The 25,800-nt window shown below is 36.4% G+C and overlaps 1 protein-coding gene across 4 annotated transcripts in view; it reads right to left on the bottom strand.

Annotated features, from left to right (window-relative positions):
- MKLN1 (muskelin 1) overlaps positions 1-25,800 on the bottom strand; it is a 453,286-nt gene that overhangs the window by 131,213 nt on the left and 296,273 nt on the right. For all 4 annotated transcript variants that reach the window (XM_058297366.1, XM_058297367.1, XM_058297368.2 and 1 more), the window contains one exon: positions 7,413-7,522. In XM_058297366.1, the coding sequence (XP_058153349.1) occupies positions 7,413-7,522 (110 nt within the window). The remainder of the gene's footprint in view (positions 1-7,412; positions 7,523-25,800) is intronic.

Here is a 25,800-nt window from a genome sequence, read left to right as displayed (position 1 = left end):
GAGTTGTAAGCTCTATTTCCTAAATATAGGGGAGGAAAACATGGTTGACAACCGACTTCAGCTACAGATTAGTAAATTTGACTGGCTAAAGTATAATCCTAAAAACAGCTAAAGTTTGAACCTATCCAAGTCAGAAAGAAGCGAGTACCTGCCCTTCTGACTCCAACCTGGGCATAAGGGGCAGCAGGACTGACTGAAAATCACAATGTTGGCAGTGACTGGCTTCTTCCCACCCAGATCAGACCGCAGCCCTAGCCTAGGTTCCAGCCCCAGGCCTAGCAGGAAGGAAGTAAGCAGGACCGGCACTAGCCACTCCAGGTTAATTGCAGGTACATTCGGCTGGTACAGACTGAAAAGTTGCAAGTCTACCAGAGCAACTCCAGTCATTTTGCACCTGCATGGCACAGATTGCTACCCACACCTGCATTTCTAACCACACCAGGCAGGGGAGGAAGGTGCATGAAGCTTCATCAGTCTGTCTGGACAACTGAGTCTAGGTCTACACAACCTGGATTATTACACATGGCTGTGGTTCTGTCACTACCCCTGGCATAGGAGAAAGGTGGGAGAAGTTTCATTGGTCCCTGGGGCATTGCTGATGCCTTGAGTCTCTCCACAGTTTGCAACACCAACTACATCCTCGGCTCTTACTATACAACCAGAAAGGGAAAAAGGGCAAGAAAGCCCTAAATTAAAAAGAGAAACTTTACCCAAAATAAATACATCTAGTAAGCCAAATGCCAAGATACCAACAAAAAATTACAATCCATACCAAGAAACAGAAAGATATGACCCAGTTAAAAGAACAAATGAGCCTCCAAATGACATAAAGGAGTTGAGACAACTAATCACAGATGTTCAAACAAATCTCCTTAATAAATTCAATGAAATGGATAAAGAGATTAAGGATATTAAGAGGGCACTGAATGAGCAAGAAGAAGAATTTTAAAGCATACACAGAAAAATAGCACATATTATGGGAATGAAAGGCACAATAAATGAAATAAAAAATACAGCGGAGTCAAAAAACAGCAGATTTGAAGAGGCAGAAGAAGGGATCCGTGAGCTTGAAGATATGGCCTCTGAAAGTGAACATACAAAAGAACAGATGAAGAAAAGAATGGACAAAATTAAACAAGGTCTCAGGGAACTAAACAACAGCAAGTGACATGCAAACAAACTTCGTGTTATGGGAGTCCCAGAAGGAAAAGAGAAGGAAAAAGGGACAGAAGGTATATTTGAAAAAATAATAGTAGAAAATTTCCCAACCATATTGAAGGACATAGATATCCATGCCCAAGAAGCACAATGTACTTCCATCTGAATAAATCTGAATAGACCAACTCCAAAACACGTATTAATCAGATATCAAATACCAAAGACCAAGAGAGAATTCTGAGAGTAGTAAGAGAAAAGCAATGCATAACAGAAAAGGGATCTCCAATAAGATTAAGTGCTGATTTCTCATCAGAAACCATGAAGGTTAACAAGACAGTGGTATGATATTTTTAAGATACTGCAAGAGAAAAACTTCCAGCCAAGAATCTTACTTACATCCAGCAAGACTGTCTGTCAAAAATGAGGGCAAGATTAGAATATTCACAGATAAACAGAGTATGAGAGAGTTTATAACCAAGAGACCAACCTTGCAGGAAATACTAAAGGGTGTGCTACAGTCTGAAAAGAAAAGACAGAAGAGAGAGGTTTGGAAGAGAGTCTAGAAAAGAAGATTGTATCATTTAAAGTAACTAAAAACCTCAAAAAGTAGTGAAAAAAAATATGACAGATAAAACCCTAAGGTCAAAATGGGTGAAATAAGAAATGCTTTTACAGTAATAACATTGAATGTTAGTGGATTAAACTCCCCAATCAAAAGACACAGACTGGCAGAATGGATAAGAAAATATAAGCCATCTATATGCTGCTGCAAAAGACTCACCTTAGACCCAAGGATACCAATAGATTGATAGTCAAAGTCTGAAAAAAGATATTCCACCCATGTAGTAACCAAATTTAAAAAAAAAAGGAGTAGCTATACTTATATCAGATGAAATAGATTTTAAAAGACACTAGTTATGAACAATCTGAGGAGAAGTAAGCGAAATAAATCCCATTTACAATAGTGACTAAAAGAATCAAATATTTAGGAATCAACTTAACCAAAGATATAAAGCACTTGTTAGTCAGAAAACTAAAATGCATTGTTAAAAGAAATTTAAAAAGACCTAAATAATTGGAGGAACATTCTATGCTCAAGGATTGGAAGACTAAATATCATTAAGATGTCAATTCTCCCCAAATTGATATACAGATTCAGTGCACTCGTCATAAAAAGTCCACCAGCATTTTTTAAGTAAATGGAAAACACAATTACCAACTTTATCTGGAAGTGTAAAGGGTCCTGAATAGAAGAAACATCTTCAAAAAGTAAAGCCAAGTTGGAAGACTCTCTTTTCTGGGCTTTAAATCATATTACCTAGCGACAGTGGCAAAAACAAGCATGATACTGGCATAAAGACAGACACATAAACCAATGGAACCAAACTGAAGGTTTAGAAACAGACCTATCAAATCTATGGTCAAGTGATTTTTGATGAGCCTATCAAGCCCACCCAGTTCAGGCAGAACAGTTCATTCAACAAATGGTGCTGGGAGAACTGGATATCCATAGCCAAAAGAAAGAATGTGGACCCTTATCTCACACCTTATACAAAAACTAACTCAAAATGGATCAAAACTTGAATATAAAAATAAGAACCATAAAGCTTCTAGAAGAAAATGAAGGAAAACATCTTCAAGACCTGGTAGTAGGTGGCAGATTCTTAAAGAGATAAGAGGAGGACTGAGATGGACTACTGATACTTAATGTACATAGCAGTTTCAATTAACTTTACTGTAAAAGTGTGGAAATGTACAGAGTTGATGGTAACACATTATGAGTAATAGCTGGTTTATAAATGGGAAAGTGGCTGGAAAGGGTAGCCTAGGGATATAAATGTCAACTGAATGAAAGCTAGAAAATAATCTAGGGACTGATTAACACATTAAACCCAGAGGTGGATGAGAATTGTGGTTGATGGTACAGATGCAAGAGTGTCCTTTGTGAGGTAGAGCAGATGTACATCACTATTGTAGGGTGGTGAGAATGCAGTGAAGCATGGGAAAAATAGAACTGAAGTGACCTATGGACTGTGGTTAATAGCAAAACTGTAACAATCATGCATTTATGCCAAAAATGTACTGAGTGATAATTGGGGGAGTATGGAAAAATCTGCCAAATGTACACTATGGACCATGGTTAGTGTTAATAGTCTGATAATATTATCTCACAGTCTGTAAATATGTTTCAACGCAGTGTGATGTATTAACAGAAAGGTATTGTATGGGAATTCTGTACATGTGCATGATTGTTTTATAAGTTCACAACCTCTGTAATAAAAACATATTTTAAAAAATAATAATTGGGTGGGTTGGAGGGAAATAACACCAAATGTAAGATGCGGACTATAGTTAGTAGTAAAATTTTGACAATATTCTTTCATAATTTATAACAAATGTTTCACAACCATGCAAGATATTGGCGGTAGAGTGAGATATGAGAGCACTGTATGATATTATGTATGTCTGCTTTCTAAGTTCACAGCTATTACTACATAATTATCATTGATGTATGTTTCTGCATGAGTGATATACTTCAGTAAATTAAGAAAATAATAATAAACACCTATTCCTAAACCCTGAAGTTAACTCAGATTATATCTCACGAAACAGTCAAAGAATGTCTGTTTATCCAAACTAATTATATCTATCATTTTTTATTCTTATTCTTCAAATAAAGATTTAACATAGCATATTAAACAATAGTGCCTTTTTATCATGTTAACTTTGGAGTATCTCTGGTATGGGATACCAATGACAGGTGATATATGACTGACAGGGAGCTGTACAGAACATATGTCCAGGGTGCATGGTAATGTTTGGATATACTCATAGTGGCAACAATTAAAAACCACAGTAGGGGGGGTACTGGGTTCCTGGCCAGTGGTGCTCTGTCGTGGTCCCTAGGGGAGCAGCGACAGTCTCCCAGGTACAGTGGTGGGGACCGGGAGGGAGTGAGGGTTCAACAGTGAGCCCCAGATGCTAATGACTATGCTTGTGAGCTGATAAACCCAAAATAAGAACAAGGCCTAGAGCAACTTTGTGCCTGGGAATTTCCTTCTGTCAGCCTTCATGTTACTCAAATGTGGCCAGTCTCGAAGCCAAACTCAGCATGTAAATGCAATGCCTTCCCCCCAGCGCGGGACATGACACCCGGGGATGAGCCTCCCTGGCAACGAGGGACCACTATCAACTACCAACTGATGATGCAACTGGAAAATGACCTTATACGGAAGGTTCAATGCGGATCAGCAGAATATCCATGTCTACATAAAATACCATGACTTTAAAATGCTGTTTGACCTAAAGTAAGGGGGAAATGGAAAGGAGAAATGAGTTTATATGGCTACGAGTTTCTAAAAAAGAGTCTGGAGGCTGGCAGAAGGTTTGCCCTCATGCACAACTGAGCAGAGTCAGAGAGACAGATAAAGCAGATACAACCCCCAGATATTGGTTCCTTTGAGGGCTAAAGAGACCCATGGGAGTTATGGTCATGGCCGATGGGGTTAACTACCAGGGCAGATGGCCCCTCTTTGGAAATGGTGTTTATGTGTGATGAATCTGGACTCAGATGGGATCTCCCTTCATAAGACTTTCATGCTAATGTGCTGGAGGTGCAGTTAATGTTGGGGTTTAAGATATATTTAGGGGATTTGAATCTCTGGACTGACAATGTGATAGCCAGATCCTGAGCCTCAACAGACTCCAGCACCTACAATCTGATTTATTGGACTTACCACACTCAGCTAAGATGGAGTTGAAGAAGGACAACCACCACACCATGGAGCCTAGAGTGATTACAACTGAAAATGGGAGGATTGCATCCAGCATCCAGGTGGAATCTGAGCCTCCTCTTGACATAGAGGTGCAATGGACACAACCAATCCAATGTCCACACAGAAGAGGTGGCATTGGATTGGGAAAAGTGGACATAATGGACAAAGGTATGGGGAAAGGCAGGAAGAGATGAGAGGTGGAGGCGTCTTCGGGACATGGAGCTGCCCTGGATGGTGCTTCAGAGGTAATCACCGGACATTGTAAATCCTCACAGGGCCCACTTGATGGAATAGAGGAGAGTATGGGCCATGATGTGAACCAATGTATATGAGGTGCAGAGGTGCCCAAAGATGTACTTACCAAATCCAATGGATGTGTCATGATGATGGGAACGAGTGTTGTTGGGGGGGGGGAGAGGGGGGGTGGGGGGGTGGGGTTGAATGGGACCTCACATATATATTTTTAATGTAATATTATTACAAAGTCAATAAAAAATAAAAAAATTAAAAAAAAAAAAAAACAAAAGTTTGGAGTATCTTAAACTTCTTTCAGGCTATACATAAATACATAGCATGAGCAGAGTTATAAAATAAATGAATTTCAATACTACAAAAAAGATAAAAAATCAAAGAGAATAAAGACTTTATCTAATTTCTAGAGGTCCATAATAAATAATAAACTGAAAAGTGAATAGGAGGGAAGAACTGTAATTTCTCAAATATAATCTCCCACAATGTTGAAGAAGAGAGATGACACTTGCAAACTTCATATAATATCAAGAGATGAGTGAGGAAACAAAGAAAAAAAGAGACAAATGTCATCAGTTAGAGGAAATTTTTAAGTACTAGAGAAGTTCAATCATTTTTATTTTTAAAAGAACCACTAGAGGGAAGTGGATTTGGCCCAACGGATAGGGCGTCCGCCTACCACATGAGAGAGAAATTTTTTTAAAAAACTTTTTAAAAAAATAAATAAAAGACACAAGAGGTTAGAAAATTTTAAATGTACTATCTATCTATTAGGGATCCTAATAGGTATGTAACACTGAAAATATTATTTTTAAAGTTTAAAGACATCATCTCTACATTTAAAGAATTTAATATATTACAGAAAAGACAAGAAACAAAACAAAAAATATCAGCATTTATTTTAAAACTAATATAAACAAATCCCAGACAAAAAGTTCCTCAAATAAGCTGACTAGAGGAAAGCTGAAACTGCGTGTAAAAAAAGCTATTCTGCATCCCAGTCTCCTATGAGTAGATAAGTTCAATCCTACTTGCATGCAAATAAAATTATCAGGATGCAGTAATTAAACTAAAGACTTATTCAGGGAAGTGGACTTGGCCCAATGGATAGGGCATCTGCCTACCACATGGGAGGTCCGCAGTTTAAACCCCAGGCCTACTTAACCAGTGTGGAGGTGGCCCATGCGCAGTGCTGATGCACACAAGGAGTGCCATGCCCCAAAGGGGTGTCCCCCGTGTAGAGGAGCCCCACGCGCAAGGAGTGCACCCTGTAAGGAGAGCTGCCCAGAGCAAAAGAAAGTGCAGCCTGCCCAAGAATGGCGCCGCATACACGGAGAGCTGACACAGCCAAGATGACACAACAAAAAGAAACACAGATTCCTGTTGCCAATGATAAGGATAGAAGCGGACACAGAAGAACATGCAGCAAATGGACACAGAGAGCAACAACTGGCGTGGGGGGGTTTAGGGAATAAGGGGAGAGAAATAAATAAAAATAAATCTTAAAAAAAAATAAAATAAAATACTTATTCATTCCTTGACAAGGAAGTCAAATAAACAAAGTGAGGCAAAAAGCAAAAGTCAAATAAATATATATCAGAAATAAAGATGAGGCATATCAAAATAGTGTTAGAAAAAGCTAAAAACAAAATAAACAAAAAAACAATTTTTTTAAACAATTTAAACTCACATCTTTCAGACTGCATCTATTGTATGAAATTGCCATTTCGAAGTATAGGTCTTTAAATGGAAAAATTAATATTTCTATTTTGCTAAATACACACACAATGGATGAATGTATTTTAAAAGCAATTTAGAATGAAAACTATCCCATTAAAAACTATGCTTAATGTATTTACATCAATATAGCTCAAAAACAAAATCCAGTGTGAGATAGGTATATTAATATATACTCTGGACTCTGGAACCAGACTGCCTTAATACATACACTTGCTCAAGTACTTTACAACTGTGTGACCCTTGGCAAAATATCTAGCCTTTCTGTGTTTCATTTCCTCATCTGTAAATTGTGGACAATGACTGTAAGTATCTCACAGAGTGGTAATAATTGAGTTCTAAAGATTGTCTAGAAGTTGGCAGAGTATAAATGCTTAATAAATGTTAGCTGTTTTATCAGTATAATTATTATTCTTAATATTTTAAATTATTCTCAATGAAGACAAAACAGTAAAAGAAACATAAAATCAGGATTTTAAAACAAAGTCCTACCTTGCTATACCAGTTGAGACAGGGTTGTACTACATCAGGATCATCAATGCCACTAAGTTCAACATACCAGATGCTAAAATTAAAGCTGGGACCCCAGGACAAGAGTGGAACTTTGAGGAAGAAAAAAAAAAAAAAAGAAAATTGACATTCATAATCCAAACAAAACTTCAGCAAGGTAAAAACATTCTTCAAGTCTATAAGGATTCATTCAACAAATTTTACGATAACCCTCTATATGCCTAGCATATATGCTAGGTACTAAGGCTGCAGTAGCAAAAGGAAACATAAGACCCACACCATCATGATAGTTCCTTATTAAAAAACACTGTAAGATAAATTCAAAGTGGTCATAAATCAACTCCCCCAAAAATCAGAACCAGAACTAGATGCTTTGACAGGAAAATTTTAGCAAACCTACAAGAAACAAATAATAACATACAATTTACACTATATTAGATTACAGTAAAAGATTAAAGTTCAATTACTTATAAAAGTAACATAACTTGAAAAACAAAACCTGAAGGAAAAGAATTTATGGACAATCTCAGCTATGAATATATATTATAAATTCCTAAGAAAACGTTGCAAAAATTCTACAAGATTTTCATTGTGACCAAATAGGTCAAAAGAAGGGAAGGATGGTTCAACAATATGAAACATCTAATGTAATTCAACATCTTAACAAAGTAAAAGAGAAAACCCACTTAATTACCTCAATAGATGTTGAAAGAGGATAATGAAATTTATTTTTTTACTCATTTTTAGAAAAAAAGAAAACAAAATCAAACCTCAACATATATAAGGAGTAGGGGAAAAGGGGGAGGAGTTCCCCGTATTTGGTACATGACTTTTCAGTAACATAAAACTTCTTTGAAGACAAAAGAAAAAAATAAGACACTGGGGGGGAAAGAGAAGAAAATGTTATTATACATATAGGACAACAGATCTTACAGTGATGCAAGCAAAATGTCAAAAATAATTTTAATATTTTTAATCAATTAAAAATGTTTTTGGTATTTTTTATTTCCTATTTTTAAAGTTATCATTATTATTTCATTTTCTTATTGTATTTGGCTATTTTATTGGTCTCATTTTTGAAGAAGTTTTGGATTGCAGACAGGTTACAACTGTGGCAGGGGAGGATCATAGGTGTGGGGTGTCAGTGATGGGGGATACATGGGCACAAGCTCAGCTGGGCATACGTATAAGGCATATAAATGTGTTCAAATGTTCATAGGGCATTGTCACAGTGGGTGGAGATTTACACAATATCCAAAGGAATATTCAATTCCCATGCTGGAGAGCTCTGCCATGTTCTCTGATGGAATAGCTAGAATCCCCTGAGTACAGGGGCAATGACTAGTGAAGGAGGATGGTCCATTGACCAGCCCTTTATATTGATGACTGTGCTTATGAACCTTTACTCTTGAAGTTGAAACTAAGACTAGTATTATTATAGGATGCCTAAGAGTTGCCTCCTGGGAGCCTCCTTTTTGCTCCAAGGTGGCCTCTCTCCAAGCTGATCTCAGCATATAAATACATTACCTTCCCCCCAGAGTGGGACATGACTCCAGGGGAGGAGCCTCCCTGGCACCAAGGGATTACTACCAAGTGCCAACTGGAAATGCAACTGGAAAAATACCTTGACGAAAAGGGGAAAAACGTAAAGACAAAGGAGTTTATATGGCTAAGTGACTTCAAATTGAGTTGGGAGGTCATTCCAGAGGTTACACTTATGCCTGTCTCAGCAGGATCTCACTGACTGCCAAAGTAGATACTACCACAAATAGCTGGGCTCCTCAAGCTACTGGAAACATTCAGGCAGATAGCTCAGGAGTCTGGTGCCTTGCCAGTGGGACCTACTTTGGAATTCATGCTCCCCAGTTTGACAGAGTTGGACTCAATTGTGCTTTCCCTGCACATGGCTCATCTGTCCTTCTATGTGAACCTATTATTAGTACTAGAGTTGTTAGATGCACGTCCAAGAGACTTAAATCTTTGGGCTGTCCATGTGCCAGCTGGGCCCTGAATCTCAAAAGAGTTGCAACATCTACACTCCAGTTCATTGGTCTCACCCAAGACAAGTAACAAGAAGGTGATGATGGACAAATATCATACTGAGGAACCAAGGGAGTCTATAACTGCAAACAAGAGAGCCCCATCCAGCAGCCCTACGGATTACACAGGTCCTCTCAATGAGAGATGGAGTGGACATCACTATTCAAGAATTCTCAGGATTGGAGAATGAACTACGGACTAAAGTAGACTTACTGGTATTCTACTATAGATGTATTGTGATTCTAGCAATGGAAGAAATTATTCCATTGATATGGAGGCAGTGGCCACTGGAGGTTCTGAGGTCAGAGAGAGTGAAAAACAGGCGTAATATAGGGACATTTTCAGGACTTGGGAATTGTCCTGAATGACACTGCAAGGACAGATACAGGCCATTATATATCTTGCCATAACCTATAGAACTGGGTGTGAAAGACTGTAAACTACAATGTAAACTTTAATCCACGTTTAGTGGCAATGCTCCAAAATGTGTTCATCAATTGCAATGAATGTACCACACTAATGAAAAATGTTGTTAACGTGGGAAAATGTGGGAGGTGTGGGAGGCAGGGGATATGGAATCCCCTATATTTTTTATTTAAAATTTATGTAATCTAAGTATCTTTTAAAAACTAATTTTAAAAATTTGAAAAACACCTTTCGTTTGAAAACCTTGATCCTGTCATTTTATGTTATATAAATCCTTTTGCAATCACTACATTCCTGCATTATAATTCCATGATTTTAGAGTTTGGGCAATAAATAAATAATGCAAATATATATATATACACACACACACATATATATGGAATAGAAAACAATAGGAAATCACCTTACCTACTTTAAAAAAAACATATCATGAACTTAATAGAGAAACCTTAGGAACAAGACAGAAAGGTCCTATATCTCTACAATATTCAACATTATATGGGAGGGCTCAGCCTATATAACAAGATTTTTTAAATCGCAAATTAAGAAAAAATATTATCACTTGAAGATAATACAGCTATCTACCCTAAATGTTCAAAAGGCTCAAATGAAATGCTTTTTTAAGACTCTGTTCAAGATGATCAAACAAAAATCAACTTTTCCTATATCTACAATAAGCAATTAGAAAATATAATGAAGAAAGTTCACTTTATAATAGGAAAAAAAAGCTTAAAATACCTGAGAATAAACTTAACAAAAATGTAAGATTAAGACATATTTAAGGAAACAAAATTTTACTGAAGAAATGAAATAAATGAAGGGACATTCTATGTTCCTATACAGGAAAACTCAATGCTGTTAACATATCATTCTCCCCAGATTATTTATAAAATTTATTTATTCTCAATAAAAATCCCAGTGGCATATATCCATTTATCTCCTTGACATGTAAATGAACAAGTTGATCTGAAAATATTAGTAATACAAGAATATCCAAGACAATAAGGTAATAATACAAATATATTAAAAGGTACAGTAATTTTAAGTCAGACATTAGTGTACGAAGAGGAAAAAATCAATGGAAGAGTATATAAAAATCTCACAAGTAATCAGAGAAATCACAGATGATGAAGACATCATTTCACATCAGTAATTACAGGATGGAGTAGAGGTTCTTAAAATGTGATCCAGAGACCCCTGGGGATAACCACAACTCTTTCAGAAGGCCACACATACTCAAAACTATTTTATTGAAATTCTGCTTATTCCACTGTACTCACATTTGCACTATCGAATGTGAGTAATATACAAAAGAAATGGTGCAAAAGTAACTGTGCAAAAGAAATGGTGAATAAAACTGCTGGCACCTTGGTACCAATCAAGATAGTGACAATGACAGTGCTAGGAGTCCTTAATACAGTTTAAATCGCACTGTGTTTCCTCAACACCACATACTTGCAGGTAAAAAAAAAAAAACACAAAAAAACATTCATGTAAGAATGTTCCTAAAGAGAGTTCTGACAAGATGCTGTTAGCTCAGGTAGGTACTACCCAGCTTTCTCACAAAAAAACAGCTGAGAAGGGGCAAAATCCTACCCAAGTGAGCTGTTTTGGGAACCCACAGAGCAGGGGGCTTTAGGGCATCAATTTGGAGGGAACTGGACAAAGAGATAAAGAGCCCAGTGGAAAACCCTGGTGCTGGTGTTAGTAGGTATACATTCAAGAGACTTGAATCTTTGGGCTGTTCATGTGCCAGCTGGGCCCCAGGCCTCAAAGGAGTTGTACCACCTACTCTCCAGTTTATTGGTCTCAGTCAGGACAACCAACAAGGAGGTGATGATGGACAACCACCACACCAAGGAACCAAGAGAGTCTATAACTGCAAGCAAGTGAGTCCATCCACTGGCAGTACAGGACTGAAGCCCCCTCTCAATTAGAGGTGCAGTGGGCATCATCATCCCAGAATCCTCAGGATTAGGGACTGATCTATGGATTAGAGTGTACTTGCTGGTATTCTACTATAGACTTACTGTGATTCTAGCAATGGAAGAAATTATATCATTGATGTGGAGTAAGTGGCCACTGGAGGTTCTGAGGTCAGGGAGAAGGAAAATAGGTGTAATACGAGGACAATTTTGGAACTTGGGAATTGTCCTGAATGTCACTACAACAACAGATACAGGCAATTATACATCTTGCCATAACTTAAAGAATTGTGTGGGAGATATTATAAACTACGATGTAAACTATAATCCATGCTTAGTGGCAATGCCCCAAAATGTGTTCATCAATTGCCATGAATGTACCACGCTAATGAAGAGTGTTGGTAATATGGGTAAATGTGGGCAGTGTAGGGAGGGCAGCATATGGGAATCCCCTGTATTTTTTATGTAGCAATTATGTAAACTAAATCTTTTTTTAAAAAAATTAAAAATAAAAAAAAGCATCTAGAAGAGGTGCATGAAAAAGTAATTGATAAAATCAACATTTACTCATTAAAAATTTACAAAAAAAAGAATCCCTTATGATACTCAAAAAATTACTAATTTTATCAAATTTCCATCATGAAGTATACATCTTTTAAATATTCTACATGATAAAAGCAGAAGTACACATAAAGTTCACTGCATTTCAAAACATGATGGCTATGTCAAAGAAAAGCACCTTTTGCTTAAGTTGTGAGACTAAATAGCACTTTTTTTTCATGGAATATCATTTTTCCTTGAAAGAATGACAGACAACCTTAATTGACAGGCAATGATTATTTAGAGTAGGGTATGTGCCAGACTTTTTTTTGAAAATGAATAAAGTGAGTCTGTCATCTCAAGGAAACTGAATGACAGTAGTTGTTACCAATAAGAAAATTCAAGCTGTCAAGAGAAAATTAGAATTTTGCAAAATTGGTATCTGTCTCTGTGAGTCTGACTGCTTCCTGATATCTAAGATATTTTTTTTGGTAAAACTGATGGTGATATTAATGAATGAGATTTATTTTAATTTTATAATGAAATGTTCCAACATCTGGAAGATCTTCATATCTCAGTGAACCATATTTTCCATTGTTTTGGGATTTATTTCTTTATGAGGCAAGATTATTTAAAGAGTTTACTACCTCACTTAGCAATTATAACCATAAAGGAGTATAAGATCAGAATAAAACAGGATTCTGAACCAAAGCCCCATGAACATGATCTGTATGTGTAACTGGACATATTATCTAAAATGAAATCCATCCTCAGGGCAAAGGTCCAATTTCAATAAAGCAAAATTTTAAAAAGGAAATAAACAGAACTACTATAAATAATCTTCTTGTTATATCCACTGAAGTCCCAGTAAAAACTTTGTTTATTAAAACCTTTTAAACATTCTCTGCAACAGTGTAGTTTTCCCTATGTAAGCATATATTGTCAAGATCTCTGGAATATGGTCCCCCAATTCATAACTCCACTTATTTACCAAATTTTCTTTTTACTTTTAGACTTCATCTGAAATTAAGCTTCTTTATAAGGCCAATCCTCCCTGTCCACCAAAACAACTATTAAAAATGCAGGAACTGTCTGAAACAACCATTTTGAAACTCCAGAGGACTGAAGAACACTTTACAGCATCCAAGGAAGAACAAGAGGTAGAGGCTGATAAACTACAGTAAGGAACAGTAAATTGCTCTTTCCATGTGACAGCTACCAGCACCCATCCCTCACTCTTGAGGCAGACCACCTTGGGGTCCAGTCACTGACTACATCACTGATGACAAAAAGGGACATAAAAACCCTGTTTCCCTGAGAACAGGGATGGGCACAGCCAATCACCGATCACAGCTTTTGATTAGTGAATTTGGATTGCTGGAGGCCCAGCTCTGAGGGTAGTGAATGTTTCAACCCCCCCAGACAAAGGCAGTGGAGGCCACAGCTTCAACCTTCCCCAGATGCAGAAGCAGTAGAGATCTACAGACCCGGTGTTTCTTCAGGGCTGCCAGGGACAATTAGCAAAGGACTGCAATTGCTGGGCAGGCCAGAAAAGCTCAGCTTTATAGAGCTGTTGGGAAGCTTGTGGCACTCTTTCTGATTGTCTACTCAAGGCACTTTGGAGGTGGGTCTGCACCCCCTTCATGAGCCCCTATACTTGTTTTGACTGGGCAACAAGAGACTTGGGAGAGTCTTCTTCAGAAGAACCTTCTTCTTAGAATGTGCCCTCCAGACAAAAGCAGCTAGAGAGAACAAAAGAAGTGTAAAAACAACGGAGATAGACAATCTGGGACAAAGGTTGCTAGCATAAAATACCTGGAGAGGGAAGTATGTATCCTTGGAAAAAGAGGGGATGAGCAAACTCCTGTAAACAGGTGAACTCCAAAACAACTAACAAGCAGAAACTCAGGAAAAGACAGAGGCCCAGAAAGGGAAAACCATGAATACTGCATGTGCCTTAGGCAGACTTTCTTCACAGGAGGGCTGAAGCTCAAGTAAATCTCTGTCTTATCAACAGCTGGTTTCAAAACCAAGAAATAGACATCCCAGGAATTAAGCCCCAGAGTTAAAATTTTAATATATTAAAAGCTACAGTGTGCAACAAAAGAGTATAAGACAAAGAAACAGGAAATGAAGGCCCGTCCAAAGGAAAGGGATAAAAATACAGAAAACACTAACGAAGAAGATAAGAATGTGGACAATCCAAACAAAGCCTTTCTAAAAAAGGATTTTTAACGAGCTCAAGGAGATGAAGGAATGAACAGAGAAAGAATTAAAGGATTTCAGGAAAACAAAGAATAAGCAATATGTGAATCTAAGTAAAAAGATAAATTTTAAAAAGGAACCAAACAGAACTACTGCAGTCAAAAGTAACAGTAACTGAAATGAAAATACCCAGGAGGGTTTTAAGAGCAGAATGGATCTGGCAGAAGAATGAGTGAACTTGAAGATATGAAACCTGAAATGAGTCAGGCTGAGGAGCAGAAAGAAAAGAGAAATATTAAAAGCAAAAAAAGCATGATATAGCTATGAGACACCATGAAGCTCACCAATATAGGTTTATGGGAGTCCCAGAAGGAGAAAAGAGAAACAGGTAGAAGGAATCCTCAGAGAATTAATGACAGAAAACTTCCCAAAACTTTAGCAAGAGATGTGAATATGCACATTCAAGAAATGCGAAGAACAAATTGTACAAAAGCACCATCAGGACCTTGCTTTAGGCAATGCTTTCTTAGACTTTACACCCAAAGGACAAGCAACAAAAGAAAAAATAGATAAATGGGACCTTGTTAAAATAAAAAAATTTGTTCCTCAAAGTACTTTATCATGAAAGTAAAACCACAACCTAAAGAAAGGGAGAAAATGTTTGTAAACTATCTAATATGAAGTAATCTCCAAAATACATTAAGAAATACCTTCAAATTAAAAATAAAAAGACAAAGAACCCACTTACACAATAGGCAAAAGACTTGAACAGACATCTCTCCAAAAAAGAAATGTGAATGGCCAGAAAGCACATGAAAAGACACTCAACATCATTAGCCATCAAGGAAATGCAAATCAAAACCATAAGATACCATTAGAATGGCAGCTATTAAAAAATGGAAAATAAGTGCTGGAGATGATGCAGAGAAACAAGAACACTCGTTCATTGTTAGTGGCAAGGGTAAAATGGTACACCCGCTGTGGAAAACAGTTAGGCGGTTCCTCAGAAAGCCAAGTATAGAACTAATCATATGACCCAGCAATCCCACTACAAGGTTAATACCCATAAGAATTGAAAGCAGGAACTTGAACAGATATTTGCACACCAAAGTTCATAGCAGCATTAATCACCATTGCCAAAAGATAGAAGCATCCCAAGTGTTTATCAAGAGTCAGATGAATGGATAAATAAAATCTAGTATGTACATACAATGGAATACTATTCAGTCATAGAAAGGAATGAATTTCCAATACATACAACATGGAAAATATCATGTTGCGTGGAATAAGTCAGACACAGAAGGACAGATACTGTACAATCTCACTGATATGAAACAATTAGAATAATAAACTCATAGTCAGAATCTAGAATATAGGTTACCAAGAGATAGTGTGAGAATAGGGAATGGGAAGTTAAGACTTAAAAAGTACAGGGTTCCTATTTGAAATGATGGAAATGTTTTGGTAATGGATGGCAGTAATGGTAGCACACAATATTGTGAACGCAATTAACAGCAAGGAAATATACATCTAAATGTGATTTAAAGGGGAATTGTTAGATTGTACATATGGTAGCAGAATATAATTTTTTAAAAAAATCCATGGAACTATATTACACAAATCCTAAAGTAAACCATGGACCCAATAGTACAATTATAAAAATATTCTATCATCGATTATATCAAATATTCCACACTATGCAAGTTGTCAGTGGGGTAGTATATGGGAACCCTGTAGTCTGTGTATGATTGTCCTGTAAACCCACAACTTTTCTAATAAAAATATGCACAAACTTTTATTAAAAAATAATTTATTGCTGAAAAATGTTAGCCATCATCTGAGCCTTCAGTGAGCTGTAATTCTTTTGCTGTTGGAGTGTCTTGCCTCAAGGTTGATAGCTGCTGACTGATCAAGGTGGTGATTGCTGAAGGTTGGGGTAGCTGTGGTAACTTCTTAAAATAAAACAACAATGACGTTTACTGCATCAACTGACTCTTCCTTTCACATGAGATTTCTCTGTAGCATGTGATTGTTTGATAGCATTTTCCCACAGTAGAACTTCTTTCAAAATTGGAGTCAATCCTCTCAAACTCTGCCACTGCTTCACCAATTAAGTTTAAGTTAACATTCTAAATGCTTGTGGTCATGTCAACAATGTTCACAGCATCTTTACCAAAAGCAGATTCCATCTCAAAAAAACACTTTCTTTGATCATTTATTAAGAAGCAGCCCCTCATCCATTCAATTTTATCATGAGATTGCAGCAATTCAGTCCCATCTTTAGACTCCTCTTCTAATTCTAGCTCTCATGTATATCTTAAATAATGAGACTTAAAAGTCAAAATGGTTCCTTGGTCCATGGGCTACATAATGGGTATTGTGATAGAAGGCATGAAAACACCACTAATTTTGTTGCACATCTCCACCAGAGCTCTTGGGTGACCAGGTGCATTGTCAATGTGCAGTAATATATTGAGAGGAATCTTTATTCCTGAGTGGTCTCAACGGTGAGTAGGCTTAAAATATTCAGTAAACCATGATATGAACAGATGTGCCATCATCCAGGCTTTGCTATTCCATTTACAGAATGCTAGCAGGGTAGATTTAGCATAATTCACAAGGGCTCTAGGATTTCCAGAATGGTATATAAGCATTGGTTTCAACTTCATGTCACTGGCTGCATTAGTTCCTGATAAGGAAGTCAGCCCATCCTTCGAAGCTTTGAAGACAGGCCTTGACTGGCTAGCAATGAAAAGCATCTTCTTCCAATACAACAGAATAAGACAGTTTCATCAGCATTGGAAATCTGTAGCCACCTTTATCAATGATCTTAGCTAGATCTTCTGGATAATTTACTGCAACTTTTAAATCAGCACTTACTGCCTCACCTTGCACATTTATATTAGAGACAGCTTCTTTCTGTAAACTTTATGAACCAATCTCTGCCAGCTTCAAACTTTTCTTCTGTAGCTTACTCACCTCTCTCAGCCTTCAGAGAATTGAACAGAGTTATGGCCTTGCACTAGATTAGGCTCTGGCTTGAGAAAATGTTGTCTGCTTTGATCTTCCATCTATACCACTAAAACTTATAAGCAATAAGTCTGTTTCTTTTTTTCTTTTTTTTTAAAGATTTATTTATTTATTTAATTTCCCCCCCTCCCCTGGTTGTCTGTTCTTGGTGTCTATTTGCCGCGTCTTGTTTCTTTGTCCGCTTCTGTTGTCGTCAGCGGCACGGGAAGTGTGGGTGGTGCCATTCCTGGGCAGGCTGCTCTTTCTTTTCACGCTGGGCGGCTTTCCTCAGGGGCGCACTCCTTGCCCGTGGGGCTCCCCCACGCGGGGGACACCCTTGCGTGGCACGGCACTCCTTGCGCGCATAAGCGCTGTGCATGGGCCAGCTCCACACGGGTCAAGGAGGCCCGGGGTTTGAACCGCGGACCTCCCATGTGGTAGACGGATGCCCTAAGCACTGGGCCAAAGTCCGTTTCCCTCTGTTTCTTATCATTCATGTGTTCACTGAAGTAGTACTTTTAATTTCCTTCAAGAACTTTCCCTTTGCATTCAGTTTGCCTAACAGTTTGGCACAAGAGGCCTAGTTCTCAGCCTGTCTTGGCTGTTGACATACCTTTCTCATGAAGCTTAATCATTTCTAGCTTTTGATTTCAAGGGAGAGACATGTGACATTTCCTTTCACTTGTACGCTCTAAAGTCCATTTTTGGAATTATTAACTGACCTAACTTCAATATTGTTGCCTCTCAGTTATAGGGAAGCCCAAGGAAAGGAAGCGAGATGGAGAATGGCCAGTCAGCGGAATAGTCAACGTATTTATGGATTAAATTTGCTGTCTTATATGGGTGTGGTCTGTGGTGCCCAAAACAATAATAGTAACATCAAAGATCACTGATCACAGATCACCATCCAGTATAACAACAATGACAAAGTCAGAACTATTTCAAGAATTACCAAAACGTGACACAGAGACATGGAAGAGCACATGATGTTGGAAAAATAACACCAATAGATTTCCTCATGCAGGGTTGCCAGGGACCTTCAATTTATGAGAAAATGTGGTATTTACAAAGCACAACAAAGTGAAGCACAGTAAAAGAACATATACCTGTATATCATATTGTAAGAGAACTCAATCTTTGGAATTAGACATAATTCTGCATCTCATCTCTATATTTTTACTACCTGTATGGTATTGGGCAAGTAATTTCACCTCAAATCTCCAGTTCACTCATTTGTAAAGTAAGTATAGTAATGTCAACCTCACAGAGTGTTTTGGAAATTTAACAAAAAAATATAATTTCAAATGTGTAGGATGATGCCAGGCAAATATGTTTCATAAATGGTATCCATTAGTATCATTACTTTAAAATAATACAAGTACATAATGAAATGTGTTATACATATACGAAATGCTATGTCCCTGATCCATCACTTAATAGCTGTATAGTGTGGGACAAGTCATTTAACTTTTACACCCAGATTCCTCAATTAAAAAGTTTAAGATTTTATATGCCATTATAATACACTAATGAGATAACAAAAGTGAAAGCACTTAAAAAACGATCAAAAACCATAAAAGATAACGGGACTACCATGCTTTCCTCAACGTAAGTTCTAAATCATGATTGCTAAAATTACAAGATGATTCAAATTATATTTGTGCATATTCTTTCACTATGGTACCGACAAAAACTACAGATAAGAAAGTATATAAATAAGGGCTTTATGAAGGATATATTAAGCACAAAAATGCACAAAGAGATGTTCAAAATAAAATCATTTCTTTAATAAATATGATCTTTAAGTGAATTTAAAATAAAACTATCACATAACCACAAACTACAGCAGAACTGAAGAAACTGTCCAATAAAGTTAGCTAGCCTCCATTAGATAATATACTCATTTTATAGAAATGGTAACTTAAAATAAGAAATTAAGTTTACCTGAAAGAAAGCAACCGATGACATTAGTTCAGTTATGCTGACACTCTAGATTTTAAATAAGGTTTTAAAATCTAAGCCCTTGAAACCATGGGCTTATTTTCCTCATTTGAAATTTGTGAAAAAACATTTTAATTTGGCTTAAGCAATATTCAATGAATGAGCTAAATCCACAAGAAAACTATCATATTTACATATCAAGGTATGATTTGGGGATCATATGCCATTGAGTTACTCTTGTTTCAGTTCCCTTATTATTGTGGATAACTGAAAACTGATATTTAGAAACTGCTGTTTAAGTCATCCTTGTTTATAAACAGCAGGATTTCTTCCAACATAGCACTATAGCAGATAAATATAAAAGTATTCAAATATATTTTTTCTTTAAAGATGAATTCCAACAATTTATCCCAACAGGTAAACAAATATCTATGCTAAATCACCACCTAAAAAGAGCCACATCACAAAAATTAAATGACTCAAATATTTTGAGAATATTTTAATTATAGTGATAAAATAAAAATACTAACCTGAGAAGAAAGGAGGATTTGTAACTTACAAGCTTTTATTTAACTTTTCCCTTATATTCTTTTCAAAGTAAACTTATCAGGAGAATGTTGGAAGGGTTGGAAAACAAACACACCAATTTTTACATCTCAAAATAGAAAAGTGACAAATATGAAGTTATTGAAATGTGAAATATTCTAAATAACAAATGGGTTATTATAGATTTACAATTACTTAGAAAGCTCCAAATAATACTCTGAATTAACACCGTATAACCAACCTAGGATCAAATAAAAGACATCATTATGTCTTATAATTAAAATGGTAATAGAAAAAAAAACAGGAGCAGGGCTAGAAAGAGGTCCAGTTTTCTCTCATCAAACAGCTGAATATCTAACTGACAAAAAATCTTTGATTTCTTCTTATAATTTTTCAAGGAAAGAAGCTATATAACTTCCCTAAATGGTAATCAAAAGACAACTGTCATGGCTGTATTAATAAAGGACTAAATGGACTTTAAGTGAAAAACTTAAAAGTAACAAAGAAGGGCACTATATTGATAAAAAAATCAATTCATCAAGAAGGTGTAATGATTAGACGTATATATGCATCTAACAGTAGGGACACCCTAAAATTAAGACATATTTGACAAATTCGAAGGTAGAAAACAGACTGTTCTACATTAGCAATAGAGATTTTCAATTAGACTGACAAGACATAAATAGAAAAACTCATTCAGTAACAGCAGAGTACATGTTCTTCTCAAGTGCAAATGAATCATTCTCTAAAACAGACCATATATTAGTTCAATAAACAAATCACAATACATTTAAAAAGACTAAAATTATACAAAGTATCTTTCCCAACAACAATGGAATAAGGCTAGAAATAATTAAGATAAAGAAAACTGGAAAATTTAAAAATATGTAGATTAAGCAATATGATCTTAAATCACCAATGGGACAAATAAGAAAGCACAAGGGAAAGTGACGAATATACTGAGACAAATGAAAATGAGAACATAACATGCCAAAACTTATGTGATGCAACAAAGGCTGAGAGGGAAATTTGTAACTTTAAATGCTTACAATGAAAAAGAAGAAATACCTCAAATTGGTAGTATATCCTCACACCCATAGGGACTAGAAAAAAGAGGAAACCAACTGCAAAGTCAGCAGACAGAAGGAACTAATAATGGTCAGACTAAGAGATAAATGAAAAAGGGAACAGAAGAAAAGTAGAATCAATGAAACCAAAAGTTGATTCTTTGAAAAGATTGATAAAATTGATGAAATTTCAGCTAGCCTAATAAAGAAAAAAGAGAGAGGAGAGCAAAGAACAAGAATCAGAAAAAATAGATTATTACAGATCTTATAGAAATAAAAAGGATTTTAAGAGGATATTATGAACAATTATGCACTAACAAATCATAGCAGACCTCAATACACCAATAACAAAGAGACTGAATCAACAATCAAAAGCTTCTGAACAAAGGAAAGTCCAGGACCAGATTACTTCATTGATGAATTTTACCATATATTCAAAGAAGAATTAAAACCAATTCTGCCCAAGCTCTCAAAAAAATACGAGAGGGAGATTTCTCAATTCATTTTATAAAGCCAACATCACCCTAAAGCCAAAACCAGAGGGAAAAAAAAACAAGAAAAGAAAATTAGAGATCAATATCAATTATGAATGCAAATGCAAAACTCCTCAATAAAATACTAGTAGGCTGAATCCAATAGCACATAATTATTACATGCCATGATCAAGTGGGATTTATTTCTAGAACACAAAGGTGGTTAAACATAAGAAAAGCAACTAAGACAAAACAATAAAATGAAGGGGCAAAACCATAATGCTCATCTCAATTGATGCAGAAAAGGCATCTGACAAAATCCAGTACTCTTTCTTAATAAAAATACTCAGGAAACTAAGAATAGAAGGGAATTCCTCAACATGATAAAGGGCATATATGAAAAATTCACAGATAATATCATACTCAATGGTGAAAGACCGAAAGATTTCGTGGTAAGATCAGGAATAAGACAAGAATGACTGCTATTACCAAGATTATTCAAAATTGTACAGCAAGTGCTAATCAGAGCAATTAGGCAAGAAAAAAGAAATCAAAAGTATCCAAATTCTATCCCAATTCATAGATGACATGATCCTATACATAAAAAAGCAAAAAAAAAATCTAAAAGAAAGCTACTTCAGAGAATAAATGCATTCAGTAAATATGCAGGGTCTGAAAACAACATGCTGTTCAGTGCTGATTCTATATATTAGCAATGAACAATATGGAAGGGACCATTAACAATGGCAACTAAAAGAATAATATATCTAAGAATAAATTTAACCAAGGAAGGTTAAATTCAGAAAACTTTACAAATCATCACTGAAAGAAATTAAAGAATACCTAATTAAATGGAAAGATATTCCATGCTCACGAACTGGAAGATTAATATCATTTACATGTAAATACTACGCACAGTGATTTATGAATTTACCATAATCCCTATCAAAATTCCAACAGCCTTATTTACAAAAATAGAAAAGGTGAGCATCAAATTCATACAGAAGGGCAAGGAGCCCCAAACAGACAAAACCATCTTGAAAAAAAAGAACAAAGTTGGAGGACTCACACTTCCTGACACCAAAACTTACTATAAAGTTACAGTAATCAAGACAATGTAATACAGAACAAGGAAAGAAATATAAGCCAATGAAACAGAATTCAGAGCACAGATATAAACCCACATATCTAAGACTAATTGAATTTTGACAAGAGAGCATATCCACTCAACGGGGAAATACAAGTTTCTTGAAAAAATGTTGCTCAGAAAACTGGATAACCACATCCAAAAGACTAAAAGTGGGCCTCTACTTCATTCTCTATATAAAAATTACCTCAAAATGGATCAACAACCTAAATACAAGAGCTGTAACCATAAAACTCTTAGAAGAATACATGGGGTGAAATCTGCAGAACCTTGTATTAGACAGGATTCTTAGACTTTACACAAAGGATTATCAACAAAGTAAAAACTCAATAAATTGGACTTCAACAAAATTAAAAACTTTTGTGAATCTAAGGACATTATCAAGAATGTAGAAAAACAACACAATGGGAGAAATATTTAGAAACCATACATATAATAAGAATATAATATTCAGAATAAAGAAATCCAATTAAAAAGTGGACAAAGGATTTGAACAGACAAGTTCTTATTTCTCCAAACAAGATATCAAATAGCCAATAAGCACATAAAAAGATGCTTAATATCACTAGCCATTAGGGAAATGCAAATCAAAACCACAATGACATACTACTTCACACCTTCTAAGATGGCCATTATTAAAAATAATAATAATAAACAGAAAATAACAAGTATTGGAAAGGATGTGGAGAAAGAGGAAAACTCATACACTATTGGTGGGAAGGTAAAATGTTGCAGCCTCTGCAAAAACAGTTTGGTAGATACTCAAAATGTTAAACATAAGACTGCCATATGACCTGACAATCCTAGTTCTGGGTATACAGCAAAAAGAATTGAAAGCAGGGACTCGAACAGCTATTTGCACACCTATGTTCATAGCAGCATTATTCCGAATAACCAAAAGGTGGGAATAACTCAAGTGTCCATCAATGCATAAATGCAAAAACAAAAGTAGCATACACATGCAATGTAAAAGTATCCAGCCGTACAAAGGAAAGAAGGTCTGATACATAGCACAACAGGGATTAACCTTAAAGATATCATGTTCAGTAAAAAAAAAAAAGCTGAGCACAAAAAGACAGATGATGTATGATTTCACTTATACAAAATAGCTAGAATATGTAAGTTCATAGACAAAAAGTAGTAAACAGATAACCAGGGGTGGGGGCAAGGTGAATAAGGAGTTAATGCATAATAGACTTAGGGTTTCTGTTTGCACTAATGGGAAAATTCTGGTTATGAATCATGGTGAAGGTAGCACAACATTGTGAAGGTCATTAATCCAACTGAGCAGAATGCTTGGGAGTGGATGAAATGGAAAAGTTTATGTTGCATATATGTTACCACAATTTAAAAAAAGAAAAAGAAAAGGAGCAAGTGAGAAAAGTAGCAAGATGACAGGCAGAAATGGCCTTGGAAAAAAATGTTTTAGATTTAGGATATCAGAGGAAGGCCTGATACCACCCACAATAGAGGGACAAAGGAAAATAATTTCAATATGAAAACTCTGAGTAAAAGGTGCAAGATGGATCTGTTGGCACTGATTCCCACACTCGATTCCCACACTTGGAGTAGAATTCTCTGGCCTCAGGCTGACAGCTATAGGGTGGGCTGGCCAGGGGAAGCAGGGATCAACTTCTCCAAGAAGGTGGAGAGAGAGGGACGCAGCCTAAGGTGATTCATATTTTCACCAACAAGTTTGGTCTGCTGTGCCCAATGAGCCCTTCCCAGTTGGGTGGGGCCACACCATTTTTGCCTTTGGAGCTGTCAGGGTACTAAAGAGATCCAACCCTCACAAACACCCTCCCTACTGACTGGGACTGATTGCTGAGGACACAGAAATGGAATTATATGTTATCTAGGAAAGGGAGGGGGCCACCAGCAACCTTGGAGAACAGCCTCTGAGAAAGTTTCATTGGCAAGGCTCTAAATAGCCACAAGGCAGGATCCTCTGTCACACTGTCACAGTCTGTACTGCAGGGAACACATTCTGACCAAAGACCACCATATGATGGAGAATGAAGGAAATTCATGAGAAGAAATTAAAAGGAAATAAATGAGAGGATCTATCAGGGCTTTACAGCCTCCCTCCCCAAGATCCTTGGAAGTGGATCTGTAACCCATTACTGGGTCCAAGGCCCTGATTTGAGCAACTAAAGAGGTATAATCCCAAAAGAGTTAGAACAGTAAAACCAAGATCAAAGAATGGCAGTAACACACAGCCTACCACCACTAAATCCCTATGTAAGAGAAAGAAATTGAGCATCAGAGTAAACTCATCATCATAAACAGACACGTATTTACCAGCAAAAAATTTCAATCTATAATAAGAAAATGGAAGACAGGGCCCATGCAAAGAACATGTGAAAGCCCCAGATGAGACAGGATTTGAGACAACTAATCAAAGAGGTTCATAAAAATCTCCTAAATCAAATCAATGAGCTCAAAGACAACATGGCTAAAGAGATAAGATATCAAGAGGACCCTGAGCAAGCAAAAAGAAGAATTTTAAAACCTGAAAAGAAAATTAACAGAGCTTATGGGAATGATAGACAAAATAGGCAAAATACATTAGAGGCATACAAAAGCAGGCTCAAAATGATAGAAGAAAGAATAAGTAATGCAGAAGACAACAGCTAAAAACAAAGAGCGAACAGAGAGAGAAAGAATGGAAAAAGTTGAGCAGGGTCTCAGAGAGTTAAATGATAACATGAGTAAAACAACATGCATGTCTTGGGAGTTTCAAAAGGGGAAGAGAAGGGAAAACAGGCAGAAAGTATCTGAGGAAATAGTGGCAGAAAATTTCCCAACTCTCATGAAAGGAAGGATTTACATGTCCAAGAAGCACAGCGTATTCCAATCAAAATAAATCTGAATAAATCTACTCCAAGACATACACTATGTAGAATATCAAATGCCAGAGAGAAAGAGATAATTCTGAGAGCAGTAAGGAAGAAGGAAACTATTGCATACTAGGGATGCCCAGTAAGACTTAGCAAGGATTTCTAATCAGAAACCATGGAGGCAAAAACAGTGGTATGATATAATTAGTAC

The sequence above is a fragment of the Dasypus novemcinctus genome, chromosome 5 (assembly GCF_030445035.2).
Source record: "Dasypus novemcinctus isolate mDasNov1 chromosome 5, mDasNov1.1.hap2, whole genome shotgun sequence".
Classification (NCBI taxonomy): domain Eukaryota; kingdom Metazoa; phylum Chordata; class Mammalia; order Cingulata; family Dasypodidae; genus Dasypus; species Dasypus novemcinctus.
This window is presented reverse-complemented; position numbering and strand designations above follow the sequence as displayed.